The sequence below is a fragment of the Haliotis asinina genome, chromosome 5 (assembly GCF_037392515.1).
Source record: "Haliotis asinina isolate JCU_RB_2024 chromosome 5, JCU_Hal_asi_v2, whole genome shotgun sequence".
In the NCBI taxonomy this organism is placed as follows: Eukaryota; Metazoa; Mollusca; class Gastropoda; order Lepetellida; family Haliotidae; genus Haliotis; species Haliotis asinina.
This window is the reverse complement of record NC_090284.1, coordinates 76,710,096-76,726,750: the sequence shown is the minus strand read 5'-3', so window position 1 is coordinate 76,726,750 and position 16,655 is coordinate 76,710,096. Positions and strand designations below refer to the sequence as shown.

At 39.6% G+C, this 16,655-nt stretch overlaps 1 protein-coding gene across 2 annotated transcripts in view; it reads right to left on the bottom strand.

The window, feature by feature from the left end:
* Positions 1 to 16,655, bottom strand: part of LOC137285324 (RUN and FYVE domain-containing protein 2-like) — a 75,440-nt gene that overhangs the window by 46,442 nt on the left and 12,343 nt on the right. For both annotated transcript variants that reach the window (XM_067817681.1, XM_067817682.1), the window contains exons 2-10: positions 11,366 to 11,536; positions 10,770 to 10,887; positions 10,235 to 10,339; positions 8,578 to 8,701; positions 5,683 to 5,753; positions 4,856 to 4,930; positions 2,413 to 2,584; positions 1,776 to 1,892; positions 453 to 620 (exon numbers count right to left, since the gene is read on the bottom strand). In XM_067817681.1, the coding sequence (XP_067673782.1) occupies positions 453 to 620; positions 1,776 to 1,892; positions 2,413 to 2,584; positions 4,856 to 4,930; positions 5,683 to 5,753; positions 8,578 to 8,701; positions 10,235 to 10,339; positions 10,770 to 10,887; positions 11,366 to 11,536 (1,121 nt within the window). The remainder of the gene's footprint in view (positions 1 to 452; positions 621 to 1,775; positions 1,893 to 2,412; positions 2,585 to 4,855; positions 4,931 to 5,682; positions 5,754 to 8,577; positions 8,702 to 10,234; positions 10,340 to 10,769; positions 10,888 to 11,365; positions 11,537 to 16,655) is intronic.

Sequence of the window (16,655 nt, the reverse complement as noted above, 5' to 3'; positions counted from 1 at the left end):
TTTCCTCTCTCGCTGTGCATCCATATCACATTACATGTAACATATTTGCCCCATCAGACTTCAATTCATAAGATTCAGTAACTATTCCAGACACCCAGTGTCAAATAAGAACCTACATGAGGCAGTCAGAGTGATATTGCCACTGATCATGATGTAGTGAATTAATTAACTGAGAATCAAGTGAAAAACATACAAGTGCAGGGTTATACCACCACACATGGATGACAACAAGGGAGCAGCATAGGTAATTTACTTGCTCACTAACTAGCGTCATCATGGCTAAAATATCCCAGACACTTCCCACATCAAAATGGCACATAGTTAGATCGCATTGACATGGCAAAACTTTGTATACACAGACAGAAGTGGTCTATTGTGTAATGCAGCAAGGCACCTGTTGCTACCTCAGTGTTGATGTCTAGTCACGGGGGCACCTGTCATGTGTCGCTCACCTGTAGTTTGTGGTACATCTCCTGGTTGATGGACTTGATCTCGTCCAGCTGCTGACGAAGTGTCACAATGCTGTCCTGTTTCTCGTGGATGTCCCTCTCGAGGAGCCGCATTGCAAGCTCCATCTCAGTCTTCATCCCAATCTGGAGCTCCAGCTCACGTTCTACATCCTGAAAACATTAAACACATACAAAATATACAAAATGTGCAAGCTGAAACAATCCTAGATTTCAAGAATGTTTTCAGCACCTCTGTCCCTTGACAAATCGCATCTTTGTTCCTCCTTGACAAATCACCTTCTAAAACATTTGTGTTCCCCCAACAAATCACCATTCAAATCTTTGTCTCCGTTTGACAAATTATTATCGTCATCTGTGTCCCCACTTGACAAATCACCATCCACATCAGTGTTCCCCCAGGCAAATCACCATACACATATCTGTGTTCCCCATAAGAAACAGCCATCCACTTGTCCCCTTGACAACTTACTAACCACTCCTCTGTCTCCATGACAGCCCACTGACCTCTCCTCTGTCACCCTGACAACTCACGAACCATGTCTCTGTAGCCATGACAACACGCCTCTGTCTTCATGACAAGTCACTAACTTCTCCTCCGTCTATCTGACAAATCACTAACATCTCCTCTGTCCCCACAACAACTCATTAACCACACCTGTCTCCACGACAACTCGCTAACTTTTCCACTGTCTCCCTGACAACTAACTAACCATGCCTTTGTCTCCATGGCAACTCACTAACTTTTCCTATGTTTTCCTGAAAACTCACTAACCATGCCTTTGTCTCCATGACAACTCACTAACCGCTCCTCTGCCCCCTGACAACTCACTAACCAGTCCTCTGTCCTCATGACAATTCATGAACCAGTCCTCTGTCCTCATGACAACTCACGAACCAGTCCTCCCTCCTCATGACAACTCACTAACCAGTCCTCTGTCCTCATGAAAATTCATGAACTAGTCCTCTGTCCTCATGACAACTCACTAACCAGTCCTCCCTCCTCATGACAATTCATGAACCAGTCCTCTGTCCTCATGACAACTCATTAACCAGTCCTCCGTCCTCATGACAACTCACGAACCAGTCCTCTGTCATCATGACAACTCACTAACCAGTCCTCTATCCTCATGACAACTCACTAACCAGTCCTCCGTCCTTATGAGAACTCACGAACCAGTCCTCTGTAATCATGACAACTCACGAACCAGTCCTCCGTCCTCATGACAACTCACGAACCAGTAATTCGTCTTCATGAAAACTCACTAACCAGTCCTCTGTCCTCATGACAACTCACTAACCACTCACCAGCCTCATTTCGGTTTCCCCCTCGAGCTGTTGTTTTACGCCAGTGTACAGGCTCTCCAGCCCAGCCCGGTTTGTCTGATATGTCTCACGTTCCACATCAATGTCTTGCTTGGTTGCCTATCAACATAGTGAATGGAATTCACAATCAAATGTAACCAAACAAACCTGTTGTAAAGGTGTAACAAGATAATGCACCTCAGCTGCATGAAGCTATCTTGTCATAAGTGAAAAATCAATTGCACACATACCATTAGTGTGCCTACATAAAACCAAAACAAAAGAAAACAAAGCAGGTAACAGATTGTTTGTTGTTTAAACTATATTTAGTGATATTCCAGCTATATGATGACTGCACACACTATAAAGTGGTCAAATGTAACAAACATAAGTTATATAAGGGATTGCACCAAACCTTTACATTCTATGACCAACCTTGGAGACACATTTTCTCATTTGGAAACATTATTATGAAAGAGATGTTGTGACATAATACATGTAACAACAAATCCTCTATACAGGTAAATTAGATTTTAGGGGCACCAAGTTTCCATAACACTGCACAGCAACCCTATATCCATAAATACTGATGTAGAAAATGCTGCATTTCTAACAGAAAGGATTGACGCTATGACTATACCTCTATTTGTTTCTGCATACCCTCAGTCACCATGTCCCGCTCTCTACGGAGCATGTCGTTTTCCTCCTGGATAGTGAGAATGCTGTTTTTGGCGATGGCGAGATCTTCTTTCATGAGTGCATTAGTGGTCTGCAGGTGTTCCATCTTCTGCTGGAGGTTGGTCACGGTTGCACTGCAAAATGAATGAATAAACTTACATACCATGGTCGACTAAGGTTTCTAAAACTAGCATACAATGGTCAACAGAAGGATATACAAGTTAATATATTTCTCATACTTTGCTAATAATCACAGAAATTGAGAAACAAGCAACACACAGGTCATTATAACCATAGGTCCATACAAGCAACACACAGGTCATTACAAGCATAGGTTGGTACAAGCAACACACAGGTCATTACAAGCATAGGTCGATACAAACAACACACAGGTCATTACAAGCATAAGTCCATACAAGCAACACTCAGGTCATTACAACCATAGGTCCATACAAGCAACACTCAGGTCATTACAACCATAGGTTGATACAAGAAACACACAGGTCATTACAACCATAGGTCCATACAAGCAACACACAGGTCATTACAAGCATAGGTCCATACAAGCAACACACAGGTCATTACAACCATAGGTTGATAAAAGTAACAGCACACAAGTCATTACAACCATTCGTCGGTACAAGCAACACTTAGGTCATTATAACTATAGGTCCATACAAGCAACACACAGGTAGTAACAACCATAGGTCGGTATAAGCAACACACAAGTCATTACAACCATAGGTCCATACAAGCAACACACAGGTCATTACAACCAAAAGTCCATACAAGCAACACTCAGGTCATTACAAGCATAGGTCCATACAAGCAACACACAGGTCATTATAACCATAGGTTGTTACAAGCAACACACAGGTCATTACAACCATAGGTTGATACAAGCAACACTCAGGTTATAACAACCATAGGTTGATACAAGCAACACACAGGTCATTACAAGCATAGGTCCATACAAGCAACACACAGGTCATTACAACCATAGGTCCATACAAGCAACACACAGGTCATTACAAGCATAGGTCCATACAAGCAACACTCAGGTCATTACAACCATAGGTTGATAAAAGTAACAGCACACAAGTCATTACAACCATACGTCGTACAAGCAACACACAGGTCATTATAAGCATAGGTCCATACAAGCAACACACAGGTCATTACAAGCATAGGTCCATACAAGCAACACTCAGGTCATTACAACCAACACTCAGGTCATTACAACAATAGGTCGATACAAGCAACACACAGGTAGTTACAACCATAGGTCGGTATAAGCAACATACAGGTTATTATAACCATAGGTTGATACAAGCAACACTTAGGTCATTACAACCATAGGTCGTTACAAGCAACACACAGGTAGTTACAAGCATAGGTCCATACAAGCAACACACAGGTCATTACAAGCATAGGTCCATACAAGCAACACACAGGTCATTACAAGCATAGGTCCATACAAGCAACACTCAGGTCATTACAACCAACACTCAGGTCATTACAACAATAGGTTGGTACAAGCAACACACAGGTCATTATAAGCATAGGTCCATACAAGGAACACACAGGTCATTATAACCATAGGTCATTACAAGCAACACACAGGTCATTACAACCATAGGTCGGTACAAGCAACACACAGGTCATTACAAGCATAGGTCGATACAAGCAACACACAGGTCATTACAAGCATAGAGAGGTCAATACCAGAACACAGGTGGGTACAAGCATAGAGAGGTCAATACCACAGGTCATTACAATCAACACAGGTCATTATATGCATAGACAGGTAAATACTCAAACATAGGTCGTTACAAGCATAGAGAGGTCAATACCAGAACAGTCATTACAAGCATAGAGAGGTCAATACAAGCAACACACAGGTCATTACAATCAACACAGGTCATTACAAGCATAGGTCGATACAAGCAACACATGGCTTATTACAACCATAGGTCGATACAAGCAACAGCACACAGGTTAGTACAAGCATAGAGAGGTCAATACAAGCAACACACAGGTCATTACAATCAACACAGGTCATTACAAGCATAGGTTGATACAAGCAACACATGGCTTATTACAACCATAGGTCAATACAAGCAACAGCACACAGGTTAGTACAAGCATAGAGAGGTCAATACCATAACAGGTGGTTACAAGCATAGACAAGTAAATACCAGAACAAGGTCATTACAAGCAAAGAGAAGGTCAATACAAGCACCACACAGGTCATTACAATCAACACAGGGCATTACAAGCATAGAGAGGTCAATACAAGCAACACACAGGTCATTACAAGCAGAGAAATGGCAACACAAGCAACATGAAGGTCATTACCAACAGAAATGACACTGATATGTGCAGAGGGAAATTTGTCCACTTACTTAAGGTGTCTGTTGAGTTCTTCCAGATAGTTCTTCTGATCCAGTATGGTTGCCATTTTTGACTTGCCTTCCGAGCTACAAAAATGAAGATGATTCTGTAACTACAGTACTTGTAATTCAGTGGTAGATTTAGACAGAGCTTTTCACCAGGCTGAACTGTGTCAAGTGTCAGTTTGTTCATGCTGAGGTAGCCCACCATGAACGAGGGCATCTTGCCCTCAATAACCTTGTCAAGTCTTAAGTCATGCTGTTATTGTTTGCTGATTGGTTATTTTCAGTTCCAAGGCAAGGCTGCATACTATCAGTTATCACATCGTGTCGAGGGAAATACAGGGTTTTATCAGTCCCGAGTAAGGTTGCATTCTTACCTTACTCGCAACCCGAATCGGGACTGATAAAACCCCGTATTTCCCTTGACACGATGTGATAACGCATTTATCTAGCTGAATGTTTTCACTAAATCAAAACAAAACAACACGCATCGAATCAACTTGCTGCCATGTTGGCACCAGCTGATCGTTTGACCTCAATACACCGCATGTTACTGAAAGCTTTTCTCATTTCTTGTGTCGTCACCGAGGCGTAGCAGGAGGATATGACTTTTGCAGTGGGAGTATAAAAGTCTATACTCCCGCTGGCGGATCATGATGGATGTACATGGTATTTTATCAGAGTCACGTGGACCAATCAAAACTCGACATTCTTACATAAGGCTAGATAAAATAATTTCAAGGTGCATCTTAGACTTGCTCATTGTGATTTCCTGATTCACAGCAACGTTTTAGTAACACAAACATGACACAACAACTATTGAGCAGCTGCCTTACCTTTCTGAATCCTCGTTGTCGCCATTGTACTTGCCTCCCTTTAGGTATAAACTAAAGTCAATGACACCCATCTGAAAAGAAATGCTCTGTAAGTAAATTGTACAGAAAGAAAGATATACATCCAACGTATCCTGTGTCACATTGTGGGGCCCTCTGTTATCGCAGTAGTTAATGCTGTCACCATCAGGATTATAAACGGCTACTGACATTTGACATTTTTCAGTTGATTGATGTTTAATCTTCATTTCTGTCACAATCAATGTACCACATAAAGACAACTCATTCAACATGATCGCGGCCATCTTGACTGTCTCATTTCACCCAGAAATTGAAGCAACTCTCTATTATTGCAGCATTGGTATTTTCTTTCTGTGGCATGGGGTACAAGAAATGACACAGTCAAAAGTATGCTGAGACAAGTAACAAATGTAAATGTTGTTTCATTATTATTCATCCACATTAGTAATATTATCATGTTTTAACCAAAACATCTGATACTGCTATTCATCTGAATACAAGGTAACAATAACGTAACAAAGTCTTGTTTTGCAGCCTTAAAATGTACCAAACAATTTCCTGCCATGTACAGAATGCAGTTGCATAATATCTCACTTCATGTTACCTTTTTAGTATGGAAACTATGTCAACAATCTTCCAGTTGTGGCAGGATTACTCTTGATTCATGCTAGATGTAATAGCAGTAAGGGTCATACTAGTTACAACATCTGTCAGAAGTTACTGAAATGATGAATACTTGGATCATAATGAAATAGAATACTTTTCCAAGAGTGATGCTTCTCCTAATGTAATTTGCATGTTTAAAAAGCTGATGCTGGGCACAGTGTTTCTGTTTTCCCAATGTTTTCATTTGTTGCGATTATACAGAGTCCCAGTATACATGCATGTGACACATCTCTGATCCACTTTGGCAACATTCAGCTCCACAATAAGCCTCTTCCACAGCTGTCTTGCAGACTTCCTAACCACTTTGAGGCCTGTCCACTTGAGCTAAGCAAACTTTGGCCAATTACAGAGAATGTATCCCATGTTACTTTGGGATCACACTTTCTCAGTAACTTGGTCACTGTATTCCAGCTGAAGGTATTTACTGTTAACATCACCTGCATATCTGCAACATGTCCTCCACAACAACTGTCCTTCAGCAACTGTTTTCCCCAGTAACTTGCTTAATCTTGTCAGTGATCTTCTATACCAAACAATACTTCAAGTTTCAGTATTTAATTAAGAAAAATATAATGCTTTATACAAACTACATATATGGTACTTAAGTATAATACTTCATTTAGTTGCTGAACATCAACTAAAATACAGTAATTCCTGAGGCATCAGGCATCAGTCATCAGGCACACAGTACAGATCAAAGTTGTACTGACATGTAAAGTGCACTCTGTCCACTTTGGACTCTATCTTTCTCGGACTGCTGTATAAACTCAACTGAACTTATGATCCGAGCCTTGAGGCATTGATGTAGGAAATGCCTGTGTAACTCCTGTCCAACTCACTTCTCAGTCAGTCCCATGCCAGTCTGAATTAGGCACTGTATTAACAATCTAATATAACAATTATTTAGAGATCTGTTGTCTCCACAGCACCTACTGCCTGGTCTAACTAACAAGAGTCATCAGAAGATGACATATCCCCCCGGCCCCCACATATTTGAAAGGACAAATCATCGGACAGTTACTTATTGTGTTTTTGGACCAAGTCTGAATTGTTTCCATGGAATTCATGAAAAATATAAATGCCATATATCTGTAATCAGAAAAAGTCACCATTTCAAGATCTGTCTAGTATATCTGCCAAGACCTTTTGAAAGATATGAAATGGTTTTCGAGCTGTGCTCTGGAAACAAAGTCAGCAACGTGTTGATGGAACCGAGAAAATAATACAGCAAAAAACAACAAGGAAATAGCAAAAGGCACCACTTTGGGGTCTGCCACACATATCTACCAAGCTTTACTGACAGACATTAAGAAGTTTTTCAGTTATGCTCTGGAAACGAAACACACCTCTCACTTTTGAGAGTAAGTCAAAAGCGTTTCCATGGAGACCAAGAAAATAATAAATCACAAAAAACTGTAAGTAGCCAAAGGCACCACTTTAGGTTCCGACTGATATATCTACCAAGTTTTGCAGAAAAATATTGAACGGTTTTTGAGTTCTGCTTTGAAAATGAAGCACATCCCCCCATTTTGAGACTAAGTCTGAACAGTTTCCATGTAAACTGAGAATATAATAAATCACAAAAACCTGTAAATACCAAAAAGCACCACTTTAGGGCCTGCCACACATATCTACCAAGTTTTGCAGAAAAATATTGAATGGTTTTTGAGTTCTGCTCCAGAAACGAAGCCCATTTGTTCATTTTGAGACTAAGTCCGAAAGATTTTCTTGGAAAGCGAGAAAATTATAAATCACAAAAACCTGTAAATAGCAAAAGGCACCACTTTGGGGTCTGTCACATATATCTACAAAAATTTTGCAGAAAAAAATATTACACGGTTTCTGAGTTATGCTCCGGAAACGAACCCTGCCCCACCACTAGACTAACACCAAAATGTTCCATGGAAAAACAAAAAAAATAAAAATGCCAAAACTCTGTAAATAGCAAAAGGCACAACAATAGGTTGAGATCCTTATATCTATCAAGTTTGGTCTAAAAATATTGAACGGTTTCTGAGTTATGCTCCGGAAACAAAATGATTACGGACGGACGGACGGACGGACAGACGAGGTGTCGACTATATCCCCCCGCATTACATGCCGGGGGGATAAAAACCTAAACAGACACTTACATTTTAGCTGCTGAAACAAAGAAATTCAAGAAGAATTAATGTTCTATTACACTCCTGACAAAAGTAGAGGTTTACTAACAGGCTGGTCCAGATCCTCCTCCTTGATGCAAAGGTTGCAGTCAATGACGTTGAGCCCCACCAACAGACCGGCTATCACCATCCCTTCATCCTCCATCATCAAAGCCCCACTTTCATAGTAGTCACTGAAACGTGTCAAACAGGTTATACACGCTACAGAACTAATCATAACATTGTTGTTCCTCTAAAACCATGCTTCAACGATGTAACAATGTAATGTAATCATAAAACCATTGACACTCATTCACATAACACAAATAAGGAGAGAGGGCACAGATCCTGCTCAACACCCCTGATGATAGATTAATACAACCTAAGGCACACCTAGAAATAAACCCTGCATTCTGGGACTTCCTACTGACATGAACTATAATGGCACACTTTGATGCAGGAAACACACTTGTGTACTATCTATGAGTAACAATCCTGACTTATGGGCACAACCTACATGGTAAACTATAATAACCTAGAAACACTCAGAAAAAGCCAGTGGGCAGTGGGGTAGCCGAGTGGTTGAAGCATTCGCTGCCGTGCTGAAGACAGGAGTTTGATTATCCAAATGGGTACTATGTGTGATGTCCATTTCTGCTGTCTCCTGCCATGGTATTGCTGGAATATTGTTAAAATGAGTGTAAAACTAAACTCACTCACTCACCAGAAACAACCCGTATACTCTGAGACTACCTCCATACTTGGTGAGCTACCACAGCTTCAACCGCACAAAATTGTTCCTACTCTCTTCTTATCTACATAATGACCAATGATGACTTATACCACACCCAGTGCTAGTGATAATCCCTAACCACTGGTACTACCTACATAGATGGTGAACTACCATGACTTAAACCACACTTAGAAGTAATCCCTACTGTTACGAGAGTGTATTTTCTGTGATTTGAGTTGTTATTAATTATCATTGCGGTAGTTGTAATCGGGTCACAATATTTAAGGTTTTGGTGTTAGTTATTATGGGTCACATTTCCAACAGAGAATTATTTCAGCGGCAAGCCTCTAAGGCAGTACTTTAGAGTTACCTCCCTTTATAAACCATAAACACGAGACCATGACTATTCTAGAGCATTCGTATGTGTTCGAACTTTCAGGAAATGTCTGAATGTATATACAAATGTTGCTTGCCTTGTTGTCAATGGACACGAACATGACTGCAGTATATCTTTCTGCATCCGTCCACGCCTGATCTACGTAACTGCTGCCAGACCGCTCGCTGTTTTACATAACTGTTTATCTTTCTCACTAAGACTTTAGTGAGTTTGCTATATATTTTGGTGACCCATTGCCTTATATTGTATCTGAAATCGGTATTGTGAAATTGACTTGTGACTACTTGCTTAATAGTACAATATTTGAATGTTTTAGACTTGTCTTTGTTCAGTTTTGTTGGTTCACAGGGGATTTCTTACACCTTTTGTCACAGCAACTTTTTAACCGTAACACTACACACTGGTACTACCTGCATACATGGTGAACTACCACAACACAAACCTCACTTAGAAAATGTAATTTTCAGAATAAAATTGATATCTAATACATATCCTGATTCAAGCTTAATTGTATGTATCTCTACACTCTGGCACTACCAACATATATCTGTAAGCCATCTTGCCAAACCCCAAAGTAGTTACTCTTTGTCTGCTCACCTAAGTAAATTGTCCTTCTTCTCTATCATAATCTTGAAGTAGTCAGCCAGTGACTTCTGCATTAGGGCCAGGCGGATCCATGCTCGTGCTCGGCCCAGTGGCGTTCTGCAACACAGTCAATCATGTGACAATGATGCTTTTGAACAAAAACACGAAATTTGAACCAGCATTTGGAGGAAGATTTCTAGTGTGAACAGCCAATTGCTATGTGTCTGATGACAGGGTTGCCCCCGACATGATGGGACAGTGTGTACAGATATACTAGACAAAAACACTTATGCAGATACGAAAATTTTGAAATAATGAATAATGAATGATCTTTTCATTAATTGACACACTGATAAAATATCAATCATAAAATGACCAATTCCGCTAACTTATTTTGTCCAGTATACACAACCGTGAAATACTGACATTTCAGTTAATGTTTGTCAATATGTTTACTTAAGTAAGGTTCAATGAAAGTTAAGGAGGTCATCATATGAAAATGCTCTTTCTGGTGCAGTGCTGCAGTTCCCTTGCGTCCATTACTCACTTGATGTGGGGCATGTCACGCACACTTGTAGTTATCTCCCCTGCTTCAGGGGCATACTTTTCAACAGCTTCCAGCACCCCCCAGAACTCTTTCCGATCTCGTAAAATACCTTTCCTCGCTGAAAAATAATATCACAAGTTTATGACCCCACAATCACATGCTTTCATATATCAACTGCTTGCATAACAGACACGGATGAACAAGTGCTCAAAATAGACAGTACAAATAACCACAGATGATCGACCACCCAAAGAATTGACTTAAATGTTTTTCTTCAAATCTTAGCACCACTAACACACACAGTAGCATTCTCCCTACTTTGTTGCTGACTGTCCATTTTAAAGTATAAAACTATGACAGGTGACAGACATCCTCTGAGCAGAGGCTGTAATGTGGACCACAGCATTGAAACAATCCTCAAATCTGTAGTAGTGACCACAGCTGACATAGCTAACCGATTAACACGCACATGTAGTGGAATGCTACTTAATCATTACAGTTATTACTGTCGTCACATCTCAGCTCTCAGGAATCTCAGGCATGAATATGAGGCACTTCCTACAAAGACTGGAATGGAACGATCCTCACACACGTACGTTTGAGGCCATGACGAAGCACATGTTCCAGCACCACAAAGAACTGCTGTAGTGGTACATGGTCATCATCTAGCATTCGTCCATGAGCCAAGGAAGAGTCTATCAGTTCCTTCACAATAAGCTTGGACACATTCAACAAGTTGGCTCTCTCAATTGTCCTTGGGTCCTTTCCTGTAACAAAACAAAATGGAAAATAGAGCAACCAACCTTATTCACATTCAAGGAAAGCGAATGATCACTAACACCTGAAGACTGATGAGACTGCGTCAATACAAGCAGTAGGAGAGCTGTGTTCTCCTTCACTCACGGAACCGCCACTTGAGGGGCAGGGATATTATAGACTAACCACCTCACAGAAGCATATAAATGTGAACATCCGGGTAAGATTTTGTCCTCAACAACCCATCCTTTGTGTAACATGGGACTTATGGGATCTGGTGGTCAGGTTCGCTGACTGGACTGACACATATCATCATCTTACAGTGAGATTTTGTCTTCAACAACCCATCCTTTGTGTAACACCGGACGTATGGGATCTGGTGGTCAGGTTCGCTGACTGGACTGACACATATCATCATCTTACAGTGAGATTTTGTCTTCAACAACCCATCCTTTGTGTAACACCGGACGTATGGGATCTGGTGGTCAGATTTGTTGACTGGACTGACACATATCATCATCTTGCAGTGAGATCAATGCTCGTGCTGTTGACAAGTAAATGAGTTTGGTTTTATGACGCTTTTAGCAATATTACAGCAAAATTACAGTGAGCAAACTGGATATAGGCTTTACACATTGCACCCATGTGGGAAATCAAACCCGGGTCTTTGGTATGACATATTAATGCTACAATCACATGGCTAACCCACTGTCCTGTTAAAGATAACATATATTCTAGTGGGGTACAAATACATAGATCTTTTATTGACATCGTTATGACATCGTGTTTCAGTATGACAGCCATAGTGTGGAGCCTTGTAGGTCGTAAGAAGTCCCCTGGTATGTCCAAAAGGCTGGGTCTGTTGTATAAACAGACACACTTCCAATTAAAAGACTGGACTATGTTGTCAAGTTGCTGAATACCACGGGAAATCAAAGTCAGTGTGGAAAATAATGAAACATCTTGGCTTACCGTAGCATATCACCTTAGCAAACCTTGATATATTTACAACATTCAAAATCAGTTTCCCTGTGAAGTACGTTTCTTGAGAGGTATAATATACGTTGTTAACTGGTTACGAGAGGGTTATGGGTTGAGGTACCTTCAACACATGGTCCCCAAGGGACCAGTGGGCAACGTATTTATCTTACCGAACACCCCAATGTTACTATTGAACTGTTTGAAGCATGGGAATCAGGCTGTACACTTCAATCAATGTGTGTAACAAATGATTTGAATTCTGCATCTTGCTGTTTTTCACTCTAGCTATTGTCTTAGCGAAGTCGCCGCAATGTAATTCCCCTTCTTAATTAATATTCACAGGGACTACACTTGAACTTGTCAAATGTTTTTGTAGCCATCACTAGATTTTGCGGACAACATGAGGAAAACATCAGTATTTTACGTGAATCGTGTGTCATTTAATGTTATTACAAAAACGGTAATTACCATGAAATACCGAATGAGTTGCTGTGGGGTATATTGCAATGTATCTCGCGTGTCAACTGGGTACATTGAAAATAACAGGAGAGCACTCAGCCAATCAGAAAGCGACATTTATGTGTGAGGTAAGATAATTTTCTATGTCCACTTTATACTCCATAACTAACATATACTAGAGAGGAAAGGGGTGTCAGGTTTGTATCCTGTGTATTGTCAATGCAAAAAGAGTTTAACAAGAAGACACAGTCCTCAATATCCCTGACCATGTTTTTCTCCATACCTTGATCATCATCTAAAATTCCTGTCTGCCTGACTGTCTGTAAAGGTCTACTTTCATCTCATATGGTCAGATTTCAAAAGTAGCCCGTCCAGTGGTCTGGTGGATATTTAGACCCCTAACAGTGAATATTTCATAACATCAGACAAATTATCTTGTTGTCAGTTTGAGGTGTGTAAGGTATTATGAAGATTGTCTTAAAGATCACATATACCCTAGGGGGTACAAATACGTAAATCATTTATTGACACCATTATAAATGAAACTCTGTCACTAAAACTATTCACTTTGACATTTAATTACCTTAAATCGACCATTTTGACGACAGTGCACAATTTTCTCCCGCAAGCAAAATTTCATACAATCAGACGATTCAGAGGGTAAGCCTTCGTGACTTAATGTGAGGTATACCTATGTGGTTTGGTGTAGAATTCATCTTCATTTCTGGGGGTAAATCATCATGTTTATAGCTTTGTCTGAACCTGAAATTGTGACAATTGTGTTGAAAAATGAAAGTGTTATGTTTTCACAATCTACAGCCATTCCATCTTGTCACTTGCTTTGCTTATTGTCTGAGATACAATGTGTTTCCATAGAATCACTTGTTGGCATAATGGTTATAAATCATTCTGTCACAAGCAGTGTCATGCAAATTTTTTTTGGTCCTGACAAAAACCATATTCAACTACAAACAGGAAGTAGTTTTGATCCTATAACTTGATGAAAACAAACCATAATCCATGACACCATGATTTTAAAAAATGGGGGCGCCTTGTCACGAACATCCACTAGTCTGGGAATAAATGCTATTTAGGAATGTTTTAACTAAGTTACAAAATCTAAAGTACTGTCTACTGGTAGTAAAATATGCATTTGATTGATGGACAATAGAATTTTGCATAACATCGCTTATTACATAACAATTTCACTCTTGGAAGCGAGGTGGGTGTCAAAATAATACTACTAACCATATCATTGTCACTTCGACCACAACCTCACTTACGAGGAAGAGATCTTATATTACAAGTTGTGTCATGCAAAATCCTTTTGGTCATCAATAATTTACTACAACAAGTAGTTTTGATTTTTGAACTAGATGAAAACACATCTAAATAGCATCTTCCATCTTGGAAGCGAGGTAGGTGAACCACCCGATTAATATGTACAAGCTTCCACAACCTCTCGTTTCACAGTCACAACAATATATTTAGCACGAACTGAGGGGTCTGGTGGAAATGTGTTAGTGCCTGTTATTGTTATGTAGTTTATTGCCATGCCTTCAAAGAATGAATAGAGCTTTTGTGAGTTGGAAATGGCAGTCACTATCGTAAAGGCACACAATGTTCAGGAACCTGATGTTTTTTTATATTTTTTTTTATTTTGTTGAAAATCAGACAGGCATCCAGATTTTTAATTTTTTAAAAGTTACCAGTCTGGCTTTCTGGCTTGAAATTCTCGGAGTTTTAAACACTGCCTTGAGGAGTACTTTCTGTTTTTCTGGAAGCACATTATTTCATCACTCACCCAGTATAAGTGAACTTTGTCTCAGTGCTATTTTGCTAGACTCCTACACGAGTCTCACAAACCCTAGTAGGAGGTTGTGGCAGGGAGCCTTTGAGCGACCTATGACCGTGCAATGAAATGTGAGACAGACAGATGGATTTAATGGCTACCGTTTGGGGTTTGGCAGGACTTACAGAATTCCCCAGTCACTGACACTGATCCCTAAAAACAACCCTGAAAAACTGCCTAAAACACAGATCTTGACGTGCAGTATATACTGGGGCGTACTGATGACATAGTTACCATTAGTCAATACTTTCCCAAGATGACATCATTGAATACTGACAAAAACCGTTATTTTCAACGTGTGCTTACTCATCGTTGACAGTGTTATAACATGCTTCATGTGCATCACCCACAGCGACTGTACAGAAAATAGCATTCGTAATCATTCAGATACAAATTTCTTCAAAGTAAAAAGCTCAAAGGTATGTGCACATGTCCACTTTCATGATTTGGTAAGCTGTGTTCTGACTGGTCAGTCCCAAAGGTTACCTGATGCAACCTTCTACTAGGGTGTTTTAGATTCAGAAAAGCAGTGTAACGAATAATACTGTCAAGTTTACTCAGACTGTCATGTACTAACATGTATTTCTTCCAAGGTTGTTTTCACATCAAATAAGATGAACAGGGTCAATGGTGTAACAACATTTCAAGAAATTTTCGCTAAATCATCGATTTTCTATATTCTGGCACTGGGACTTGACTATTTACACACAAAACACCTGACAAAATATTCTTATTTTAATCTCAAATGTATTACAGGGAAATATGCTTTCAATAAATATGTTTTCAATAACACCAAAAAACTGTTTTGAGTCATGTATTTTCAAAAGAAAGCTTGCTCTAATAAACTTTTTGTTGATGTTTTTCCTGAGATTTGTAGCTTTGTAAACTTATCAATGAAACATTTTAGATGCAACAGATGCAATGAAAACCAGATGTAATAAAGTCAGCATGCTCAAAGTTTGTGATCAAACTACAGGTGTCCTGTCACATGTCAGTTCTTTACAAGGTAGCTCGCTGGTAGTGACACGAAATATTTCCTTATATGCAGTGATATAATGGGATATTATAATTTATTCCATATTCTGTAGAGCAAACTGTGGTACAATTAAAAGAATGCATGGTACAATTCAAAGAATGCATGGTACAATTCAAAGAATGCATGCTTCATTGTTTACTTGGATGCAAACCACACGAATTTGACACTTTTCGTTGTCCCAAACATACGCAATGAAACCTCACATAGCCTTAAAGTATGATCAGTTATGCATGTGCAGATGTCAACACGAGGAATCCTCCTTGTGTACAGCAGGAACTCCAGGATTCTGACATCATATACAGAGGACATAAAACACAATAATTAGAGATTCATGACACTAATATAATGACAGTGACAAAATGACACTTTGTCATGTAATAGCTCATGCACTAATACTCTCATGGTTCTGTCACTGACACTTGTATCATTGCCAGGTGAGAACTAGTCATAACTCTTGGTTACCATGGTTACTCTTATCACTGTTGACAACAAAAAGAATGCTGACTATTTTGAACTGTTTCCAGTATTTACATTTTCACACATTTAACCATGTTCAATATACAATGTAATATATGCATGACTTTCATTCAGAACTAAATTTTAATTGATGACATAACCAGTTTAGTTCAGACTTATTCCGCCAACATGAACAAATTCCTACTGACACTGCAATGACTTCAGAAAATAATCAATATGTCGTTCATCCAGGTTTATTACTGAGACATACTGCACATGTGGAGAATGGAGAACTGACAGTAACGTCTATATGTCACAGATTAACATCAACATAATTTGTCTTCCT